The sequence below is a fragment of the Mya arenaria genome, chromosome 12 (genome assembly GCF_026914265.1).
Source record: "Mya arenaria isolate MELC-2E11 chromosome 12, ASM2691426v1".
NCBI lineage: Eukaryota > Metazoa > Mollusca > Bivalvia > Myida > Myidae > Mya > Mya arenaria.
Genome location: NC_069133.1, coordinates 12,104,655 through 12,125,407, shown reverse-complemented (window position 1 = coordinate 12,125,407; position 20,753 = coordinate 12,104,655). Strand labels below are relative to the sequence as shown.

General features: G+C 34.5%; 3 protein-coding genes across 3 annotated transcripts; 1 reads left to right on the top strand and 2 right to left on the bottom strand.

Moving 5' to 3' along the window:
* Nucleotides 1-560: 560 nt before the first annotated feature.
* Nucleotides 561-3,883, bottom strand: LOC128211393 (natterin-3-like). Its single transcript, XM_052916132.1, has 2 exons — nt 3,783-3,883; nt 561-1,338 (listed from the first exon to the last, which is right to left on the bottom strand). Exon 2 carries the CDS (start codon nt 1,335-1,337, stop codon nt 903-905), a length of 435 nt encoding a protein of 144 aa, XP_052772092.1. The 5' UTR covers nt 1,338; nt 3,783-3,883; the 3' UTR covers nt 561-902.
* Nucleotides 3,884-7,466: 3,583 nt separating this feature from the next.
* LOC128211392 (uncharacterized) lies at nt 7,467-8,861 on the bottom strand. The gene is made up of 2 exons (XM_052916131.1): nt 8,737-8,861; nt 7,467-8,597 (listed from the first exon to the last, which is right to left on the bottom strand). Exon 2 carries the CDS (start codon nt 8,594-8,596, stop codon nt 8,162-8,164), a length of 435 nt encoding a protein of 144 aa, XP_052772091.1. The 5' UTR covers nt 8,597; nt 8,737-8,861; the 3' UTR covers nt 7,467-8,161.
* Nucleotides 8,862-10,027: 1,166 nt separating this feature from the next.
* On the top strand, nt 10,028-17,672 carry LOC128211395 (uncharacterized). The gene is made up of 4 exons (XM_052916135.1): nt 10,028-10,109; nt 14,221-14,287; nt 15,201-15,381; nt 17,328-17,672. The coding sequence occupies exons 1-4, from the start codon at nt 10,107-10,109 to the stop codon at nt 17,431-17,433; spliced, it is 357 nt and encodes a 118-aa protein (XP_052772095.1). The 5' UTR covers nt 10,028-10,106; the 3' UTR covers nt 17,434-17,672.
* The last annotated feature ends 3,081 nt before the right edge of the window (nt 17,673-20,753 follow it).

Here is a 20,753-nt window from a genome sequence, read left to right as displayed (position 1 = left end):
GTTTCGATGGTAACATGCAGATAATATATGTTTAGGCCTGATTTGTATGTATGAAAACAGGTTTAAATCTTTCAGGACAACCTTCGATCATTATCCTTTCTGGGATATCATTAATGTGATAACGACATCTACATGAATATTTGTATCAAAGACAGTTCAAAGGTGAATTGACAAGGATTGTTTTCTGATAATGTCGTACGATAATTATTACGTGAAAACATGGTTATCTACTCACGGTCATAATTATCAAAGTGACACTCTTATTCAAAATCAATGCATACACATGTATAAAAAACATATATTTTGAGTGATATACGTTTAAATACTTCCCAAATAATGCATTTATGGAAAAAATTAATTACTGATAACAAGATTGTAACCGTGTATTTTATAGCTGGAAACGCAAAAGTATTAAATGATCGGTGGATGCTGAATGATTTACTGTGATATACTATCGTCTCATTAGGTAGAAATATCGTATTTTCTGCAACTTTCTTTCAAATTAAACTCGGTATCCTTCACTTACTCATCCCTTTTGGTATATTTAAACATTTGTATTGATTGTAGTAAATCTTATTTAGGAGTAAGAGTGCACCTTTAACGCCAGACGCATGCAATATAAACATCCATGACCTTTATGGCTTTAAGCATTTAATCTCAAACATTGTCGTTACTGATACATCATTATGTACGTATTCAAAATCATTTCGTAGTAACATCGCTTTAATAAAAATACATTATCACATTCATTTTCGTCCAAGCTTGTATTTTTTCTAAGGTTTATATTTCAGTTAATTCATAACAAAATAATGTCGATGAAATGTCTAAAATATTTTCAAAAGAATAATCTGTATTCTAATTCACTGTATACACGTTTTTTTCTATTTATTACAACTTGATAATTATTTAATGCGGCAGAGAACCTGGTATTCCGGGAGCTCCTCTTCCTCTCCTCCGTAAGAAATGTAAGCGCAGCCGTGCGATGTGGATACCTTACCGGGAACCAGTCCACCCTCGTAGTGGCAACGGCCAATATAAATTCCGTCGCTTGTCTTAAACGCGTTTTCGGGCACATCGCCCCCGGAACAAGGTAGCCACTCGTAATATCCGACCGAGTTTGGAGAATGGACAAGGATTTCGTAATTTTCGACGACCACCTCCTTGTTGCCCCAGGGAATGTGTGCGCCCGAAAGCTTAGGACCCGCTTTGCCGGGCGTCTTAACGCCGTCTTCCATCTCAGCCCGGGCAATAAACAGCGGCTGGCCATTTTCCTCATATCCAGCCCGCACGGCGTTGTCTGGTATATCCCCGCCACTCGTGGACTGCCACTCCGCCATGCTACAATTGCACAACAGAGCGCTTGAAATGCATGATACTTTCTTTAAAGTGACACTATCATTCAAATCGATACATACACGTGTATAACATACATACATTTTGATTGTTAAACTTTCAACTACTTACTATATAATGCATTTAATGAAAATATTATTAACTGATAACAATATTATAAGCGTGTATTTAATAGCTACAAACGCAACAGTAATACATGATTGGTGAATGCTTAAAGATTTACTGTTGTCTACTCTAATATCATAAGGTAGAAATATCCTGTTTTATGCGCAAATTCAAATTCAACTCGGTATCTTTCATAAGAAACATTGTTTTCGACATTTATTTATCCTTGTTGGAATATTAAAACAATATTATTAATTGTGGTAAATCGTATTTGGGAGTAAGAGTGCATCTTTTATATTTTGTATCTCAGTATTGTAAAACAATGCTAACACATGCATTAATGACTTATGGGTCTTCCACAATGCGAAAGTTGGCGGGGAGGGCCTAAAATAGAAACGTTTCAAAAGTCAATATTTTATTTAGTTTTGAGGAACGATCGTTTTCGGGAGTAAAACATACATTCTTTGTGTCATGTTTTAAGTCTTCATTCGAAGCAAAATATTGCCTTCCGACCTAGCATTTATGACGTTATTCATCACGTGGTATACACACAGTGCTTAATAACCAGCATAATAAATACAAGTCATGGTTAAATGGAAATTAAGGGGTTATTTGAAAAAAAAAGAGTTATTTCAGTACAGACAAAGTCATTCTGGAAATGCTGCTCGAGATAACTATTTAAGTATTTGAGCATTGTTTTACGTTTGTATGATTCTGTATTGATCTGCATATTTAAAAGAAATCGAACTTATAATGGCAGACTTTCTCTTAAATTATCCCATAGACTATCTTTCAACTCCTCATTAAATATGATTGCTAAATATTTAGTTATTTAGGTGTGCGTTATAATGCAAAATTTATTGATACAACTTAAATAAAAACTAACACTATACATTCTGACTTCACGAATAAAAAATGCTTATATAACTATTAGTTTGTAAACCGCACTCTACTTTCAAACATAAACTAAAATGACCGTGTACTTTATCATCCTAAAATGTCCGTGTACTCTATCAATTTGGTTCGAGTTCATTTTTACCTTTGAAATAACTAAAAGTTAAACAATACACGCTGAAAAATTTAAAATACATAAAATTTGCTTAAATTAAGATTTGTGTATGAATTATTTACGGCTAACATGAAGTAAAGCGATAGATTTGTCAAAAGCCGTGTACTTTGCCTTAGATTTCAACTCTGAGAAATTAGTTGGTCAAGATTTTCAGGAAAACTTTAGGATATTAGGGAAAGTTCTTTATTACCGTGGATAGAGCTCTTAAATGCGGGGTTTATGGTCTTTATTTCACAAAAATTCTCCAAATATTAAGAAAGTTATCTTTAAAAACCTTACCTGAATCGAGACTTGTTGACATTTGTTGCCGTGCACTTTACCAAATAAGTCACGTGGGTTCTCCACCGTGACATTGTATGCAGTATGATAACAGCAATTTAATGATGCTATAGCGTAAAGTAGTTAATGGCGTTGATGTTATCCGTTATGCATGATGTCTCTTTCAATTAATTTCATTATTTTTTTTACACATAAACAGAAAGACTTCTATAAACATAACCATTTTCGGATTTAACCAATGCAACACACGAGTACACACGCACCTCGATTAAGTTGACTGTAACGACATGTTTATAGCGTTGTATAATTGTTCTGTGAATTTCAAATTATTTAAAGTGTATTTTAAGTGACACTCTTATTCTAAATCAATACATATATAAAACACATACATTTTGAGTGACACACCTTCAACTTTTAACTAAATAATGCATTTATGGAAAATATTAATTACTGATAACAAGTTTATAACCGTGTATTTAAAAGCAGAAAGCGCGAACAATATTAAATGATTGGTGAATGCTAAAAGATTTACTGTGGTCTACTCTCGTCTCATAAGGTAGAAATATCGTGTTTTATGCTCCTTTATTTGAAATTGGCATCCTTCATAAGAAATATTGTTTTCAACATCTATTCGTCCATTTTAAAACAATATTATTAATTGTGGTAAGTCTTATTTGGGAGTAAGAGTGCATCTTTAAAGATTGTTAAGTTATTGAGCTCGCGATCATACACCGTCCAAAATGTCTCGAGTGTTCCATTTGATACGTAATTGTTGATTATTCGTGTGTGTTTTTATATTCTTATAACCGTTCTAGATACAATAAATATATCTACATGTCGACGAGAAAGTTATAAATGTTATACTTATTATCGAAATAATCTTAGATATATGCATAGTAACATTGATATTGAATTACTTAAAAATAATACAAATACATAATAAGAAACAAAATTAAAACGCTTCAAATGTTCTTACCTTTGTAAAATCCTGAAAACAAGAGACTTGCTGAAATGTTCAAGTTATGTTGTCTCCCTAAGTCTTGCTCGAAGGTTGTGATGAACTCAAGCATTCGAGCTGTTTCTAAAAATCATTACCCATGGCGATATCTATTAAATTATAAAGTGGTGACTTACCCAAGCATAATATAAGTGTATTCAATGAGTAATATTATGTTAAAATATATCAAATTGGGTTTAATGTTTATAATCATGTGGTATACTTGTGTTAATACGAGTTTTACAGTCTTCGACCACGAGATCTACTGCAGAATCTTTACCATTGTTCAGAATTTCATCAAGATTGCGAAACGCTTCAGAATATCTGAAGTGTCCCCATCTCCCTTTGTTGTGTACCCAGCTTTCCTTTCTCCCTCCTGTATCTCCTGTTTATCTCCCTTGACAACCTTTTATATCTTTTCAAAAAATGATCGACCAATCTCTCAGTCTGAATATGATACCTAGCATTAAAATATTTTCATCAATAAATATTGTTAACATATTACTTGCTCATACATAAATCATCTTCCAATGTGTTCATTGTACTGCTTATTAGTGTCAGTAAATATATCCGGAGAGAAACATAATAAGCTCTGCTTTCGTTTTAATCCGATTCAATATATAATGTATTTAATGACATACACTGTTGCAGTATATGATATTTATGTTGAAAAACATATGTTTAAACTATTAGAGTTTTATGATGGATTGCCCATACCCGTTGGCTGCATTATGGCTTTAATCTGCCGTTATGACATGATAAAGAAGTAGGTGAAATTTTCAGGGCGCAAGCCAAAAGGTCACCCTCCTTTGTTACGCCCCTTCTTACGTCATAGCCTGTAGCCGCCCTTGGAAAACCATTTGCTCTTTTCGAAAAGAGTTCTTTAACAAGCCCTGTGTAACGCACTGACATTTTCGGGTCTTAGCGGTATCGAATACTCAAAGTTTCACATGCCTTACTATATTATGCGATGAACCTGGTTACAGAGCTACTGATTAACAATTTTAACGTATTTCGGTATTACGCGGTCCTGGTTTGTTCCTGGCACCCATCCAATCGGAACTCCTCGACCATTTTCCATCGAAAACAACATCGGATGTATGCCGGTACAGCAGTAGAAGTAGTCCGTAAAATTTTAAATAATAGTATTTATTAATATTAGTGTTTGAACGTGTATTTTGTATTACTAAGTTTAAATTGATTGCCAGTGAAGTGTAAAATAGCCTAAATAATTAAGAATCCCAAGAGTAAATTCAAGAAGTTTTACTGGTAAAGTTAAATTATTACGCGATCTACTTGCAGCGTTGTTAAAGTGTACAGATATCCGACATTGTAAACCGTCCATATACATCCGAGGTTGCTTTTGACGGAAAATGGCCGAGGAGTTCCGAATGGGGACCTTCAATACTCTGTCACTGAGCTATCAGGATCAGGTCGTATACCGCTTTAAAGGTAAAATGCCCAAGTAATATATCTACGTGCCCAAAAGACTGCATGGTCTCAGTCATGCATGCGGCCCTTTACGCTCAACTTAGCTTTTACTATGTCAACGTGTGGTATTTATATAACATAAATAGAATTACATGTTAAGTGTTTCAGGTAATACTATTTTGTAACAGGCAAACATGAGAAGCCAAGAAAGAAGTTCATGTTTCGTTTCTGTGATTTTACTCTTTTCATATAACATATCAAACGGGCCATGGTGAAGTTCAAGTCCGTTCCTGAAATGAAAAAGTCGTTGACTTCAAATTATGATACACATCACATACCAAACCGAAAGACTCGTGATTATTAGCGATTCCCAGAACTAAAAATGTATCCTCTCAAGGCTAAACAATTGTGCAGAACTTTGTTTGCGTTTCAACAAATAGTGGATAATGTGCTTGCAATAAACATACTGGGGGGTTAAGGTACAAAAAATCGGATTGGAAACATGTACAGTCGAGTTATAACCATGACGTTTGGAAAATAGGAATATATACATGAACAGTTAAAACATGCACAGGTATGCCATATTTGCCGAGAAAATACGAAAAATTGTGGATTAAATCAACACGTTTATTTGTAAACATTGCCTCCTAAGCCACAATGTGTACAACAACTTTTTTATCTTTAAAGTTATGATACCAAACTAAGAATTCGATCGAAGAATATGTTTTTCGCCACATACTGGACGCATACATTTTTCAAAATTGAAAGAAAAGGTCCACTTACCAGGCAAAAGTTGGTACCAGAATCGGTACTTTTCATTCTAAATCCCCCATTTTGTTTGCCATGAAACATTTTTCTCACTTGATGTTTGCATGAAACGAAAATTACGCCCCCCCCCCCCCCCCGGTTAATGCTGCTTTGTATAGAGCTACATTACTCAGCCAGCGTAGCTGGTGAATATACCAATCCTGATTGACTGCCAGCAACGCCAGCACCAACAACCACTATATAAGGCGATGCATTTTTTGCAAAAGAGTCATATATTATATAAAGATTTACTCATCTCATAAGGTAGAAATACCGTGTTTTCTGCACCTTTCTTTCAAATTAAAGATGGTATCCTTCGACTTCTATTCATCCTTTTTGGTAAATTAAAATAATTGTGTTATTTGTGGTATTTGTGGTAAATTATTTAGTAGTAAGAGTGCATCTTTGATTACTTTCTGCGTGGTTTACGCGAATGGCTCTATATTATGGCAATCTGACGGGTTTTTTCGTCAGAGTATTTCTTGTTGAATAAATTAGCATTCTTTACAACTTCGCTCGTTTGGATTCAATCGAATTATTCAACCCATATTAAAAGGAAATGCAAATCTGATTGATCATTGGCGACATCTAATACTATCATGCATATCATATGTATAAATGGCATATACTTTAATGCAGAAAAAGGATGACGCAAGCCTTCTTCTTTTTCATCAAACTTACATACAATTAATCATTCTGTTTTCCATCAAGTTAAAACCTGTTTTAGCAAAAAGTCCAGGTATGATTTTAATGTCAGAGGAAAAAATATAGATTACATTTGACATATCCACAAAATGAAAGGTATTAATTTTGATGCATTATTATGTTTAACTCATTTGATACAAAAAACCCATATGATTTGTGTACAGATAATAGCTACGTGACCACAACCTTTCCAGTTTGAAACGTCGTCCAAGTATCGCTGATAATTTTTTTTTAAATTTCAAATCAAATACGTTTTTATCATTAAATTCAAAAGATTAACACATAATAATGCATCTATAGACAATTAATACGTTTCTTCTGTGCATCTATAAAGAGAAAAACTTCATCTGCCCCATAAAATCAAAATGAAATAGAACAAAATTAGAAAATAAAAAATACGAGCGAGCCTCTGCACAATGATATACATAACTTTGGAGGTTTTATTAGATGCATATTATTTTGCTAAATAAAATTGTGGAAACAAGTTTTGCCATGAATTTTATTGTCTTATCATTGTAGTTGAACACTTTGTCGAACCTTAATTTGCCGAATTTAAAAAATGACGACCTTTGTTGATAACAAGCGAGTAAGAAATAGTATTTCATCAAATCATCGCGAAGGAAGTTGAACGTCTCTATTAAGCATCAAATATAAATCAGGACATGGTCATTTCAGAATACCAAAGAAAGAATAAGAATCGAAGACGAGACGAAGACGGTACAGTTTTGATGACATTTTAATTTCCATGCTTGCTCTAAATTTTGATTCGACAGCCTCGCCTTAATCACATACGTTTGACATTGTAATAACAATTTATCTGTTTGTGATATGCTAATACATTTGCAAATGTTTAAAGTATCAAAGGCATTCTGTTTATTTTAACATGTTTGCATTATGGTACATTGAAAAGGAATTTACGGTTATTTGGTCGTACCTAAGTGTAATATGAAAACATGAATTTTCTCATGGCCATAACTTTGAAGTTTAAACATCTAAGTGCAATCTAAAGTTATCATTCACGAGATAAATCACATAATCACAAAAGGTCAGCCAATCGCCAGTCGTCCAAGAGATAAAACACAGTTTTTGTCATCGCCACTGATACATCATAATGTAGATACTAACTCAAGCGCGGTTATTAATGACAAAATATTTAAATAAACATTGATTTTGTTTTAAAATAGCTTTAATCAAGACAGAACAATCCATTTCAATGGTGATTGGATAAGCGAACGCTTGTTTTTTCTTTCACAAGGCAGATATTATTTTGAATATGTTATTATTCATCAAATTACAACTGTCGATAAAATAATGCAAAGAAATTCTTTCGCTATTCTTTAGCACTGTATATATGTCAAGCCCATGATTAAAGTTACAACACATACACACTGAGTTTAATATGATACACAAAGAAACTACTTTACGCGACAGAAAACCTCATAGTCTGGGCAGTTCCGTTCCTCTCCGCCGTAAGGAATGTAGGCGCAGCCGTGAGGCGTGTAAACCTTACAGGGTACCAGGCCACCTTCGTGGGCGCACCGGCCAACGTACAATCCTGCTTCCGTTGCAAACGCGCCATCGGGCACTTCACCACCGGAACACTTTCTCCATTCGTAATGTCCGATCGAGTCTGGTGGTTGGACGAGAATTTCGTAGTTTTCGACAATCACCTCCTTCCCGCCCCATGGGATGTGGGCGCCTGGAAGATTGGCACCCGTCTTGCCGGGCGTCTTTTGTCCGTCTTCCATAACAGCCAGGGCAATAAACAGCGGTTGCCCGTTCTCCTCGAATCCGGCCCGCACGGCGTTCGCGGGTATATTCCCGCCAGACGTAGATTGCCAAACAGCCATTCTGCAAAAACAGACATGGTCGGTTAATTATAAATATTGTCAGTCTTTGGTATTAATATAAACTTATTCTAAAAAAAGCATTGCTTTGAAAAATAAGTGCAATCGAATAAAGAACAAAGAATAGCATGTTAATCACAAACCTTTCTGAAGGATGAAATTCAACTGCTTAAACACCCGTAAACAAGTAATCGGCTATATTGATGTTACCTCTCCGTTTGAGTTTATATTTATGATGGTCCGTATCATTTGTACCACGTGGTTACATCAAGCTTGCCTAATCAATATTTGAAGTACTAAACATGTATGTTATGTTTGAACAAACTATTTATGATAAGATACACAAATTTTACATCATAATAACATTGGTGATTGCCTGTATTAGTGGTAATGATTATATAAGGAGTTTCATTTGTTTGAATAATACATATGAATACGGCCATATATCTGAAAAATATCGTTCCTAGTATGATTTCCTCCGTGGGAATGATAAAGTTAGTTAAGTTCACTATAACAACAAATGTTCCATTCATTCATTATAACTGTGTTGGAGAGGAAACCCGCGTCAAGTATATCAAGAGTCAGAGTTAAGCATCATCTCCGCAACTAAGTACCATTGTTGTATATTGTTCACCTCCTTCAATGTCTGCTGATAATTGCATTCCCCAGTAGCTATTGGTTAAACTTAACCGTTTTACAACGATATTAAAATATTATTTTAATCACTCTCGTTGGCACGATTTTAAGCGAGAGTGTGGTCTTTTTGGTGGGGGAAACATAATTACCCGGAGGAAACCAGGTTTGGATACCGCAATCCAAACTCACTTGCACCAATGCCGGTAATCGAAACTGCGGCGCTTTTTAGGTGAATTTGGTTTTCCGTAAAGCACAGTGGTTAGCGCAATCGCTTCTCAGAGGCTAAGGTCTGCACACGTTGTCTATAAGTAACAAAATATTGTCAAGTCCGGAATTTTCCGCATTAGCCAACACTGCTGATGGATGGATGGCAGTGTAAGACATTACACAAACAATACTGATGACAAGAAACTGTACAGTACTGAAACTAAATTCCAATGCTTCATGAAAATAGCAAAACTATTGAAATGAATGAAAACTGTAGGTTAGCCTTAATATCACAAAACAGTCATGCACGTGTTCATTAAAAAAAAGTCAACATAAAAAGAAATAAAAAACAGCACCTAGTTTAGACGACTATTTCATGTTTTCATTTTTTTTATCGTTTTCAAATTTAAATAGATGTGTTTCAATAAAGGCATTATGGTATATCATGCAAAGCTTTTGTCTGTTCAACAACAAACAACTAAAATGTTTCGTTTATTTGCAAAACGTTCACGGCTGTCATATGACTAATTTTGATCGATGAAATTCCCAATGCGGTTTGGTTTATATAACGTTTTGAATGTCAACGTATTTACTAATTACGCTTCAACAACAACATCATTTTTCACGTAGATACAAACGTTAACGGAGTAAAGGAGTAAAGAATCTCAGCATGGTAAGGTTGTATTTTAAAATTTAAATTACATATTTGTTGAAAACATTTTTAAATTGTTCTTTCATTATTTTACTCGTTTTCTTTATCCATTATTTAATAACACGTTACATAACTGTTGTTATGTAGTCAGTTTAGGAATGTGTATAACATTTAAAGTTGTGGTTGTTATTAACACAATTTATGTAACTTGTCGGGTCTCGGGAAAACTGTTTTAAGATGAGTTTTAATTTAGATTTCGACAAATTAAATGTGTATATCAAATGCATGCTCAGGTATACTCCCAAATACAACGTTTCGATTGATAGATATCTTAATCGGAGCTGTATGATTAATCAAACCAAACAGAAACATAATAAAGAGATTAAATTTGAACTTTTGTACCAGAGATTGCAAAGGATTTCTTTAAATATCGTAGTTTTCAGTAATTCATGGTAGAAAGATACCCTTTACCCTTTTGCATACCCCTCTAGCAAAAATGGAGGTCCGTTTCGATATAGCATGAACATCGTATTTCACTATCGGTTATATCCGCGAAACTAGAATCTGATATTTAAAGCCTGCCGGAAATAGAATAGCCGAGTTGCAATGAATTCCAAAACATAACTAGGTCAGTACTTTAATTCCATTTTAGAAAAAAATATGAATTTCGATGCAAGACATCAAAGACGCGGCAATATAGGTGCATATTTATATTTGGTTTATCATAATACAATTTTATATCACCTATTCAAGGACACCAAAACGGTTCGCTTACAACATAGTTTACACATCAATCCATAAAGACGCAAAGGCCACGTCTCATAACCCTACCGATGTATTCTACAAGTATGTTTTCACATCGCGCTAAAATGTAAAATTATTATAACCACAGAATTCTTAAATAAGTGAAATATTTATGTACAACAGCTTTGAAATAAATTTAAAGCCACCCGATAGTTATATAGTTCGGTATAAGTAAAGGAAGATATATATATATATATATTGAGTATCAATCTTTATGCTAAACGTGATGATTTTAATTTTAAATGATTAATTACCCTTCTTTAGATGGAGATGTTCCTAGTTCACCATCACATGATGTTTTATTGCGAAATTGATAAGATAAGCTAAAATATATAAATATGTCAGAAATTAAGACGGAAAAACTTCTAAAACAGAGTTTCAGATATTATAAATTAAGGAAAACTTTCTCAAAATTTCTTAATGGTCATTATTATATTATATTAAAGTACAATTGCATATAGATGACTTAAATGGCTGATTGCTAATAGTATTGCTCATCCCGATTTTTATGGTGAGGTTTTAAAGAAATATTTCTTAAAATAAAAATGTTTCCAGAAGGCAGTTGGGCAGATAGACTCAATGAATTGCTTGGATTTTATTTAAACCGTGGATATAAAGGCAATATTTTAAAGAGTACTTGCCGTCTAGTTTTTGAAGATGAATTCCTGAATCAAAATATACTTATATGGTTGAATGTAGCATCCTTACATAACTAAGCTTTCAGTCCTTTGATTTTATGAACATTTTGCAGATTCATGTTATCTTTAAAACCCTCTTTTGCTGGCTCGGAATGTTGCAGCATTTGACGTCATTTTCTTCAAATATTTTACATAGATGAAGAAAAGATTAGCTAATATATGTCGCTTTTATTTTTAATAATGTTTTCTTTATTTGTTCCCAGTTTTAGTACAATGATGCTTTTTATTATGAAACTCTTTGATCACACAGTTTTTAACCTTTTATGTATGATGCTCATAGTTTCAAACAATGACTGCATCGTATATTTGAAAAGTTTTTGTATTATGTTCTCTGCATTGTATTCCTTCGTCTGCAGACAGAGTTGGGATCTCTAATCATTGAAGTACATGGGGGTTACCTATTTGTTTATTATTACTATTTGTTTAATTATAAAGTTTCCTCAAGTTAATGCATACTTTGATAAGGTTTACGTTTTTTGTTCTTTATTCAGGATTGTTGGGAAAAGAGTGAGGTTTATGTGTGTAAACTGGTTTAAACCCCCAGTAAATTTGAATTTGACTGACCGTTCCAAGGCAGTATCTTACAATCCTTATAAACATACCTAGTTTTTTATATAGTATTTGTGCAGTGTGCTGTTTGTGGAGTTATGTGCTGTTGTTCCATGTTTCTTTATTGTGATTGTTTGTTTTTGTGTTCTATGTCATTGGCGTTTGCCCAATGCCATTAAACCGGGTTTATGGTTAAATATTTGGCTACTGAGCTTGTTTCTGTAGTTTTTCACAGAAGTACATAACTAGATTATTTGGTAGCGAATAACGTCCGTATTGGGAAAATTATTAAAGCAACATATTATACATAGTTCATAGAAATTTATTTTCAATTGGTCAACAAATACTTTCAATTGTTCAACAAATACATCTAAAAGATTCACAAAAGCGGAATGGCCGCCTAGCTTTAATTTATCTGATTGCGGAGCCGCCTGAGGATTGTTTGTTTATTTCTGGTCTACCCTGCGTTCCATTTATTGTCCTTGAAGGATCTGATGCGTACTGAAAATATTCCTGAGATGATCCGCAATAATCTGCGCATTTTGTGCCGGCGTATTCACCCTACCGTGAGACCGCCTGGGCTCGTCGTCAACTGAGCCGGTGACTTGCCAATTCTGCACTTGACTCGTTATATTGGACACATGTCTGCCAAAGAGGCGAACTACCTAAAAAATAAAACATCAATTGAAAAGTATATTTTACACAAAATACACACTTTTTTCATACGATTTTAGTGACTGTGTTGAAACTGCATAGTTCGCGATTGAAACATTACAATATAAATAAACCACATTTGCATACGTGTCTGAGTGTATGGCCGGCCTGCAACATGTCAATTGCGCGACCACGATCTTGGAATTTCACTCGATTCGAAACGTATTGGATTTAAATTTGCATTCTGTATTCACGGTTTGAATTAACTGCACGTAGAATAAAATAATGAAGATGAAATTCAATATTTGTCGCTCACTTACATTTCCTCTTGCAAAATGGGAAAATCGTACCAGTTCCTCGTGCAAAACTGACCAATCGTCACAGTTGAAAAGTTTTGTAATTTGCAAAACAGTTTAAGTTGCCAAACAATAATGTGTATAATTTAAAATAAACCCTTTGAACCATATTCGAGAAAAAGCGAATGATTTGAAGTGTAGCGTCACATACAACTTTTGTTATTCCTCTTTAATGTAATCGTGCATTTTGTGTCATTCAATCACCATTATACGAGAGTTGTTCGGACGGATCGAAGCGTTCCAGCATTTTTTCCGATGACATACTCATCTACGCCGTTTATTTTTGTTGAAAGATTGTTTTTGTCCTTTCCTAATGTGGTTATGCCTTTCATGGCGTTTTTATTAATCAAACATAATGTTAAATCTGAGTAATTATACACGTCTGCTCGTATTTAGTTTTTAAAGATTCAATAACTGGAACACCATGAAAGCCCTGCTAATGTTCTTCTGCCTTCCGTGAGGTTTTCATCAATCAAACATCATGTAAAATTAAATCTGAGTTATTATACACGACTGTTGGTATCAAGCTGTGTTAAAGCTGCAATAATTACACGGCCATTACAACTGTAGCCCCCCTGATGTTTATTAAAGGCCTAGTTTAATCCTTCTATAAGTGCCCCCCCCCCCCCCCGAAATAAAAGTGTTTAGTAAACAACCTCTGTGTGTTGATCTTAATCTAATTGCCTAATTGTCTTAGTAGATCTCTGATCTGAGTATCCTGCTGTGCAGTTTTAGAGGTTTAATAATAGAAATGGCCCTTGGCCAATAAACGAATACACAGGAAATTGGCTACTACTGTGACACCAGTGCAATAAGCAGGAGATGCACAGCAGGGGATTATCATGCCAAACATTCCTTAAACTAGGCCTTTAAGAACAACATGCTTATGGACCTGATTTGATTCTCGATTGGCCAGTTATTCTTAATACCCTGGTTTGCACCATTGCAACGGACGGGAGCGACGGAGTACAATAATTATGAGCGATTAAAAGTATGACCTGAATCCATAATTATGGTAAGAATTGTAGCATACTGACTACATTTTAAATTGAATAACACTTTCTTTTTCAGACTCACCGAGCCATATTCCTCGCTGTTTTAGCAACATTGACGGTGGTGCAGATTGGCAAAGCCCAGAGTAACTTTTTTCTTAAATAAACACATCGTAAAATATTTCATTTAGTAATCCACAAAAACACAAAACATTTTAACCTCTTTCATTTTCTACATTTTTTAAACAAAACAAAACTGTTGAATTCACCAGAGAAGTTTAAATTGACACGAAAGCAATATTGATGTTTTGATAAAACATATTCCAACTATTTGAAGCATACGCAATGTACATTACAAAACATAACTCATATCAACTTGTAGTTCAACATTACGTTTGTCGGATATGCACCTTATCCATGTTTCTTAAGTCACACTTTCAAAATCAATACATACACATGTCTTTGACTACTTACTAAATAATGCATGTATGAAAATATGAATTACTGATAACAAGATTGTCACTATGTATTTAATACCTAAAAACGCAAAACTATTAAATGATTGGTGAATGCTAAAGTTTTACTGTGATCTACTATCATTTTATAAGGTAAAAATACCGTGTTTTATGTTCCTTTCTTTTAAATTAAACTCGGTATTCTTCCTAAGAACAATTGTTTTTAACATGTATTCATCTTTTTTTGGAATATTAAAACAATTGTATTAATTGTGGTTAATCTTATTTGGGAGTAAGAGACATCTGTGTAAATCTCCGAAGCAGTGATCTTCCCTTGCAATCAGAAGAAATATCTGCCACCATGATCGAATATAGGTGGAATTCAGCTATATAATATTTTTATAACACAAAATGGGTTCTCTTTTTTGGATAGTTTTTATAACAGTTGAAATATTCAAGGAAAATGGAGGATGAAATACCAAAATAAAATTCAAAAATAAAGATAATTTACAATATGTATCTGTACTGTAAGGGTTGAGACACTGCGTGGAGTTTGGTTACTTATTTTCGATACATTGACTTTCTATAATTTTATTCAACACAGTACCATTTATGGGTCCTTTTGGACCAGACATGATGGGAATACAGGCAAATATTGCCAACATGGCGGCCTCTTTCCAGTACCAAAATGCGGAAATGGCGCGCCGTTCACAGTGGTCACGCAGGTTCGGACCCGGAGAACGAGAATTTCGAACGTCAGACGGTGGAAGGGGATATGTGTACAAGTAAGGAGTCCATAACGAGTGATTTGATGATGAGCGAAAGAGTTGTATTCAGAAACAAAATATAATGTCAACTTTTAAAATGACTTGATTTTATAAAACCTTTTTCGTTGTCAGCCAGAGAAAACGTTATGTACATGTGTTTGTTGGTTATGAACTGAAAGCCCCTAAGTTGTATGAACAGCAATATTAGACTAACGATGTTTGGCTTAATTTTGGGTCATATGGCCCCAATTTCTCGAAACTTCTTAAGCTTAACAGGTTTAAGTCGCTTATTTCAATAAGACAAAATACATACTGAAAATGGATTTTGATAAATGAAAAATGGTTTATTCTGATAATCATACAGATTATTACTACATAATTTCTAAAAATTCTTGAAGAAGTAAATATAACACATTTTAGAGAATAACAAAAAAGGTGAGATTAGCTTAATCCTGTTATAAGGGACTTAAGAAGTTTCGAGAAATTGGGGCATGGTGATGAAATGGTGTTCTTCTTATTGCAAAGATTACAGTTTCCAAATAGAAAATAATTTAGCTTTCCTTCAACAACTGTATTGCACACATACCAGTAAAATATTGTACGTAGTGATCCGACCAGTATGTGTACACCACGTGATATATTACGTCATATATGCTACGTCGGAATGCAACTTTTTGCTTAAAATAAAGACTTAAATCAAATATAACTTTTCTTATACTGCACCAAATGGCAGTCTATGCCGTTTTATTACCGAAGTTGCATAAGATGATTAGTTTTATCAAACACTTCGACAAACCTGTTTCCGAAATAATGTTTTGAGAGTACTCAGTCAGACGGCCGTATTGTGCAAAGGTTTTTCGAAGTGTTTTAAAAAACCAAACTCACAATCAAACTCTGGTAAAAGACCGAATGCTGGTCTCCGTAAGCGGCGTAGATTGCGCTTTGTTTCATTTAAAATGGTGAGTAAATAGTGAAGTTATCACGTGGTATACACACACTGCCGACTAACGAGCAGAGAAAATGAAAAGTTTATATTAGTGACTTTAAACCCACAATAAAGGAACAGTCTCTCTGCCACCACTACGAGTACAGCCAGATGTATTTTCCTTATTTAGGAAATATTTGATCAAAGTTTCAAAGCGCCATTTAATAACGCTTTTTTCAAAAGCTTTTAATGGAAAATTATTTCAAATGAAAGAAATATTGAACTTCTTGAATGACGTCAAGTAATTTGTATAATTAACATCACATGGTATGCGTAATTGCAGAGATTACTATATTATAAGGGAGTACCGCTTTCAGTGTGTGTATACCACATGATAAATTACGTCATAAATGCTACGTCGGCAAGCAATATTTTTCTTTAAATAAAGACTTTAAACAAAGTAAACTGTACTATTTATTCATCATATTAAATCAAACATAGCGCAGTTTTTGCCGCTTACATAGTCCTGCATTCGGGTTTTTTACTAGAGCTTGATTAAGAGTTTAGTTTATTAAAACACTTCGACAAACCTTTTCACAAAAACACTACCTGATGTAGTAATGTCAAAACGTTATTTTGGGAAAGGTTTGTCGAAGTGTTTGAGGAAACTAATCACCTAATCAAACTCCGTTAATAAAACGAAGGAGGGGTTCTTTCAGCGGCATAGACTGCCCTTGGTTACATTTAAAATGGTGAAGAAAAAGAAAAGTTATCTTTGTTTTAAGTCATCTTTCGAAGCAAAATGTTGCCTTCCGACGTAGCATTTGTGACGTAATTCATCACATGGTATACACACACTGGCTATGTGGAGTTTGATAAATGCTTTGTACTACCGAGCAAAATCATTTTTGTAAAATACCAACATTTTATACAAGATATATTTTACAATGCAAACTATTATACCAAAGTCTCCATATATTTAAGACAACACTTTTGAAAAATACTAATTCGCAACGATTTTTATATTTTCATCTTGCAGTAGCCCCGGCGGCACTTTCAGTAGCTACTCCTACTCGTCGGGAGCTCCCTCTAGCGGCTACATGTACACTTATGGACCCGACGGTGCGTATGAGAGACACTGGTAGCCATGGAAAACAGGACATTTTATTTCTTACTTCGTTAAATGCCCGTCAAATAGTAAGGGCATTCTCAAAACGTTTATTCATTCATATGGTTAGCAGTTTGTATTAATAAAATATCGAATCTGAGAATACTTCTTTCGTTAGCTCTATGTGGTAATCAAAGGATATTTATATTGTCTTATCAAAAGCGTTGTTTTTTTCATAAAATGTTGTTAATATAAATAATAAAACAATTAACGATGGTTACAATGGTAATGATAAAAATGTTTTTTTTTATCCAAACGTTGGCTTGTTACAGCTGTCCTTTTGCATATGTTCAGCTTTATCCGGATATGTCTGTATTCTGACTAATTTTAAGTTGACAAGCAGTAATGCCAACCAGAACCATGCTGAGGCTCACATTGGTTACCCCTTTTATAACTCGACATACCGATGTTTGTAACCGGTGGAATCTATCCGGTACTCCGTCAGGTTCGGCTGCTGTTTGACACTCCGCGGTTGTGTCGGAATTACCTTTTGATTGTCTGCCCACCCTAGTTTTACTTGTACGCAGTCAAAGTTGATATTCGTTTATCGCGCGTAGATATATAATTAGTTCATCAATAATAACGCAACTTGAAATATTTTCAAAAAAATAAAAAAGTACACTGCATAAGGATTAAATATCTTTTAAATTAACAGAATTGTCGTTTTTTCAGATTGTTTCTTCTTTTTCATTCAATCGTTTTGGTATTTTCATTCTCCTTAACCGGAGTTATGATGCTATGCGTAATGAGATTTATCATACGGCCTAATAAAATACATTTGGTTCGGGTTACCTACGAAATAGGTGCCGACTCTACCGTTTTTAGTCAGTTAAAAAAAAAGAAGAAAAATTAAAAAAAAGTTTGTTTTTTTTTGTTTGCTTTTCAATATAAAGTTTAAAAACTTGAATGCTTTATACAGAAGATTACTTTAAACCCATTCTCAGATGATGAAATTGACATTGTTATATAAAGCCCAATAAAAAAATAAATAAAAAAATAAAAAAAAAACTACTTACCCTACCTATTTTTGAAAAAGATGTAACCCTTACCAAACCATTTTTTAGGCATTATCAAACCTGTGTTGATTGAGAATGGGTATTATATGTCGTCTGGTCAACTATATATAACTCGTCCTCTAAGTGACAATCGGGACGAAAGGCATTTAATAAATGAAGCGTATAAGACTTCGTACGGTGCATCCAATTCCCGGACACAGATGGAAAACTGGAACACCAATGAGACAAATAATGAAATAAGGAATAGCATTGCAAATGGAGAAACTCTCACTCGGTTTAATGCAAGTTGTATACCAGTCAATTGTTACCACGGCCCCTCCAGGTTCGGGGATAGCCGGGGAAATGGGCCGTCTTTTTACCTTCCTGGTGGCCCCACAATGCCGGGTGAATGCAGTGGTTTTGTCTTCGCATCAAAAATAGCAGGGAATGGGCCTTACCTAGAGTCCCTGGGGTGCGTGGGTATTATACCAGCAGTTCGTCCTCGCAGGGCGGGGATTTAACCCGGGCTTGGCTGAACCGAAAGTCAAAGTCCCCACTATTCCCCGGACCTCCGGGGGCGGTGGTGTTAAAAATTGACTACTGCATTGATACTTATGATGCATGTTCACGAGTTCAATAGAACAGAGCTCAACAGAAAATATAATTTTAATTATGCATTAACATTAAGATGTTCCAGTGTAATTTTATAGTTATGACATAGCTTCCGCCACAGGAGTGATATAACCCAATGCAATATTTTTTCTTATATAACTAGTGTAATACCTATGCAAATAAGGTGATCTCATCACAGAAATATGAATTCACACGCGCTGCAACGCAAACAAACATCTGAAACGATGTCTCAATAGAAAACCTGTCAATAAGCTCTGCTGCTTGATTTGACAAATGGCGAAGACGTCTGCACATAATCCAAACAAATGACTCGCTGATCACAGCCCCAGAAAAACATTGCATCTATAAAAAAGCTTTAGCCACAATAATTCAAATCAACACAAGGAAATATCCAACATCCTGTACTCCAGTTAAAATACCCCGTCTACTTCGATGGAAAAGGCTGAAGCTATGCAGTTCTCCAGCAATCCTGATGTTCACACAGTCACTGATTCAACATCAAATGCTATTTCTTTCTGGTGTATTTTACAACAGTTGTGGTGCTCCAATTATATCAATACGCCCATTTATAAAAAAAAATATCCGTGCTGTAATCCACGAGCTTGGATGCGAATTCGCCCCGTTGGAAGCGACTGTGACACTGACTGATGGTAGTATATTCGAACTTCAACTGCCAACTTACATGTACACACTCGCGTGATTACTATTGAAGTCACGCAGTTATAATATCGCTTTTATCATTGGTATGTTTGATTTAAATGGATTGAAGTATGTATATTTGTTTTTAATTGAGACCTTTGAAAGTCGGTGGATAATCGAGGCATTATTTATGACTTTTATACCGTCGTAGGACATATACTACACGATAAAGACGAAAACACACACGTACGCGTCTTGTCATGCATTAAAAAGACCAAGATGGCTGTAACTGACGTTGGTACACTGTATGTTTGGTTTTATAATGTTGGGTGCAAATATTATGTTAAACGTTGCATTGATAGTATCATTGTAATATTCATGTTCATGCAATAAAACATTATCAAATCAATACGACAAAATCTCAAAAAGGCCTCATCACAGTCGGCATTAATAAGAAGATAATTAGGTATAAAAAACAGCTCTAATATGAACCCGTAAGTTTCAACGATAAGATTAAGACATGTTCTTAAATAATTCGATCAGTGTGATACTTTAAAACCTTTTAAATAATTATTAGACACGATGGGAAGGATTTTATCGTATTCTATTTTAATTCTAGTTGACAGCCAAATCAATACCAAGTACTCTCCATAATTATGACTAATTATGATTTATGTAAACTTGATTAAGTGTTGCATTGTATTCCTTCCTCGACGGTCACAGCAGTTTATTGGAACAATAGTTATATGAAACAGGTATGTATATTCAAGTTAAGTACCATCTTTTTCTGATTGGTGACATATGTTTTATTCATTGTGGGAGAACGATCCTACGGAAACACAAACTTTTGTTTATTATACTTTCAGTTCTATTGAACGTGTGCATTGTCATCAATAAACCCTGCAACACTGTCAACGCTACCTGGCGTCAGCTTAGGCGCCCTTCTGTTTTAATACATGTTCAATGATATCGAATAGGGGCACAATATAGGTTACACGTGCTGGTTGACAGATCTTTATGATTACAATTG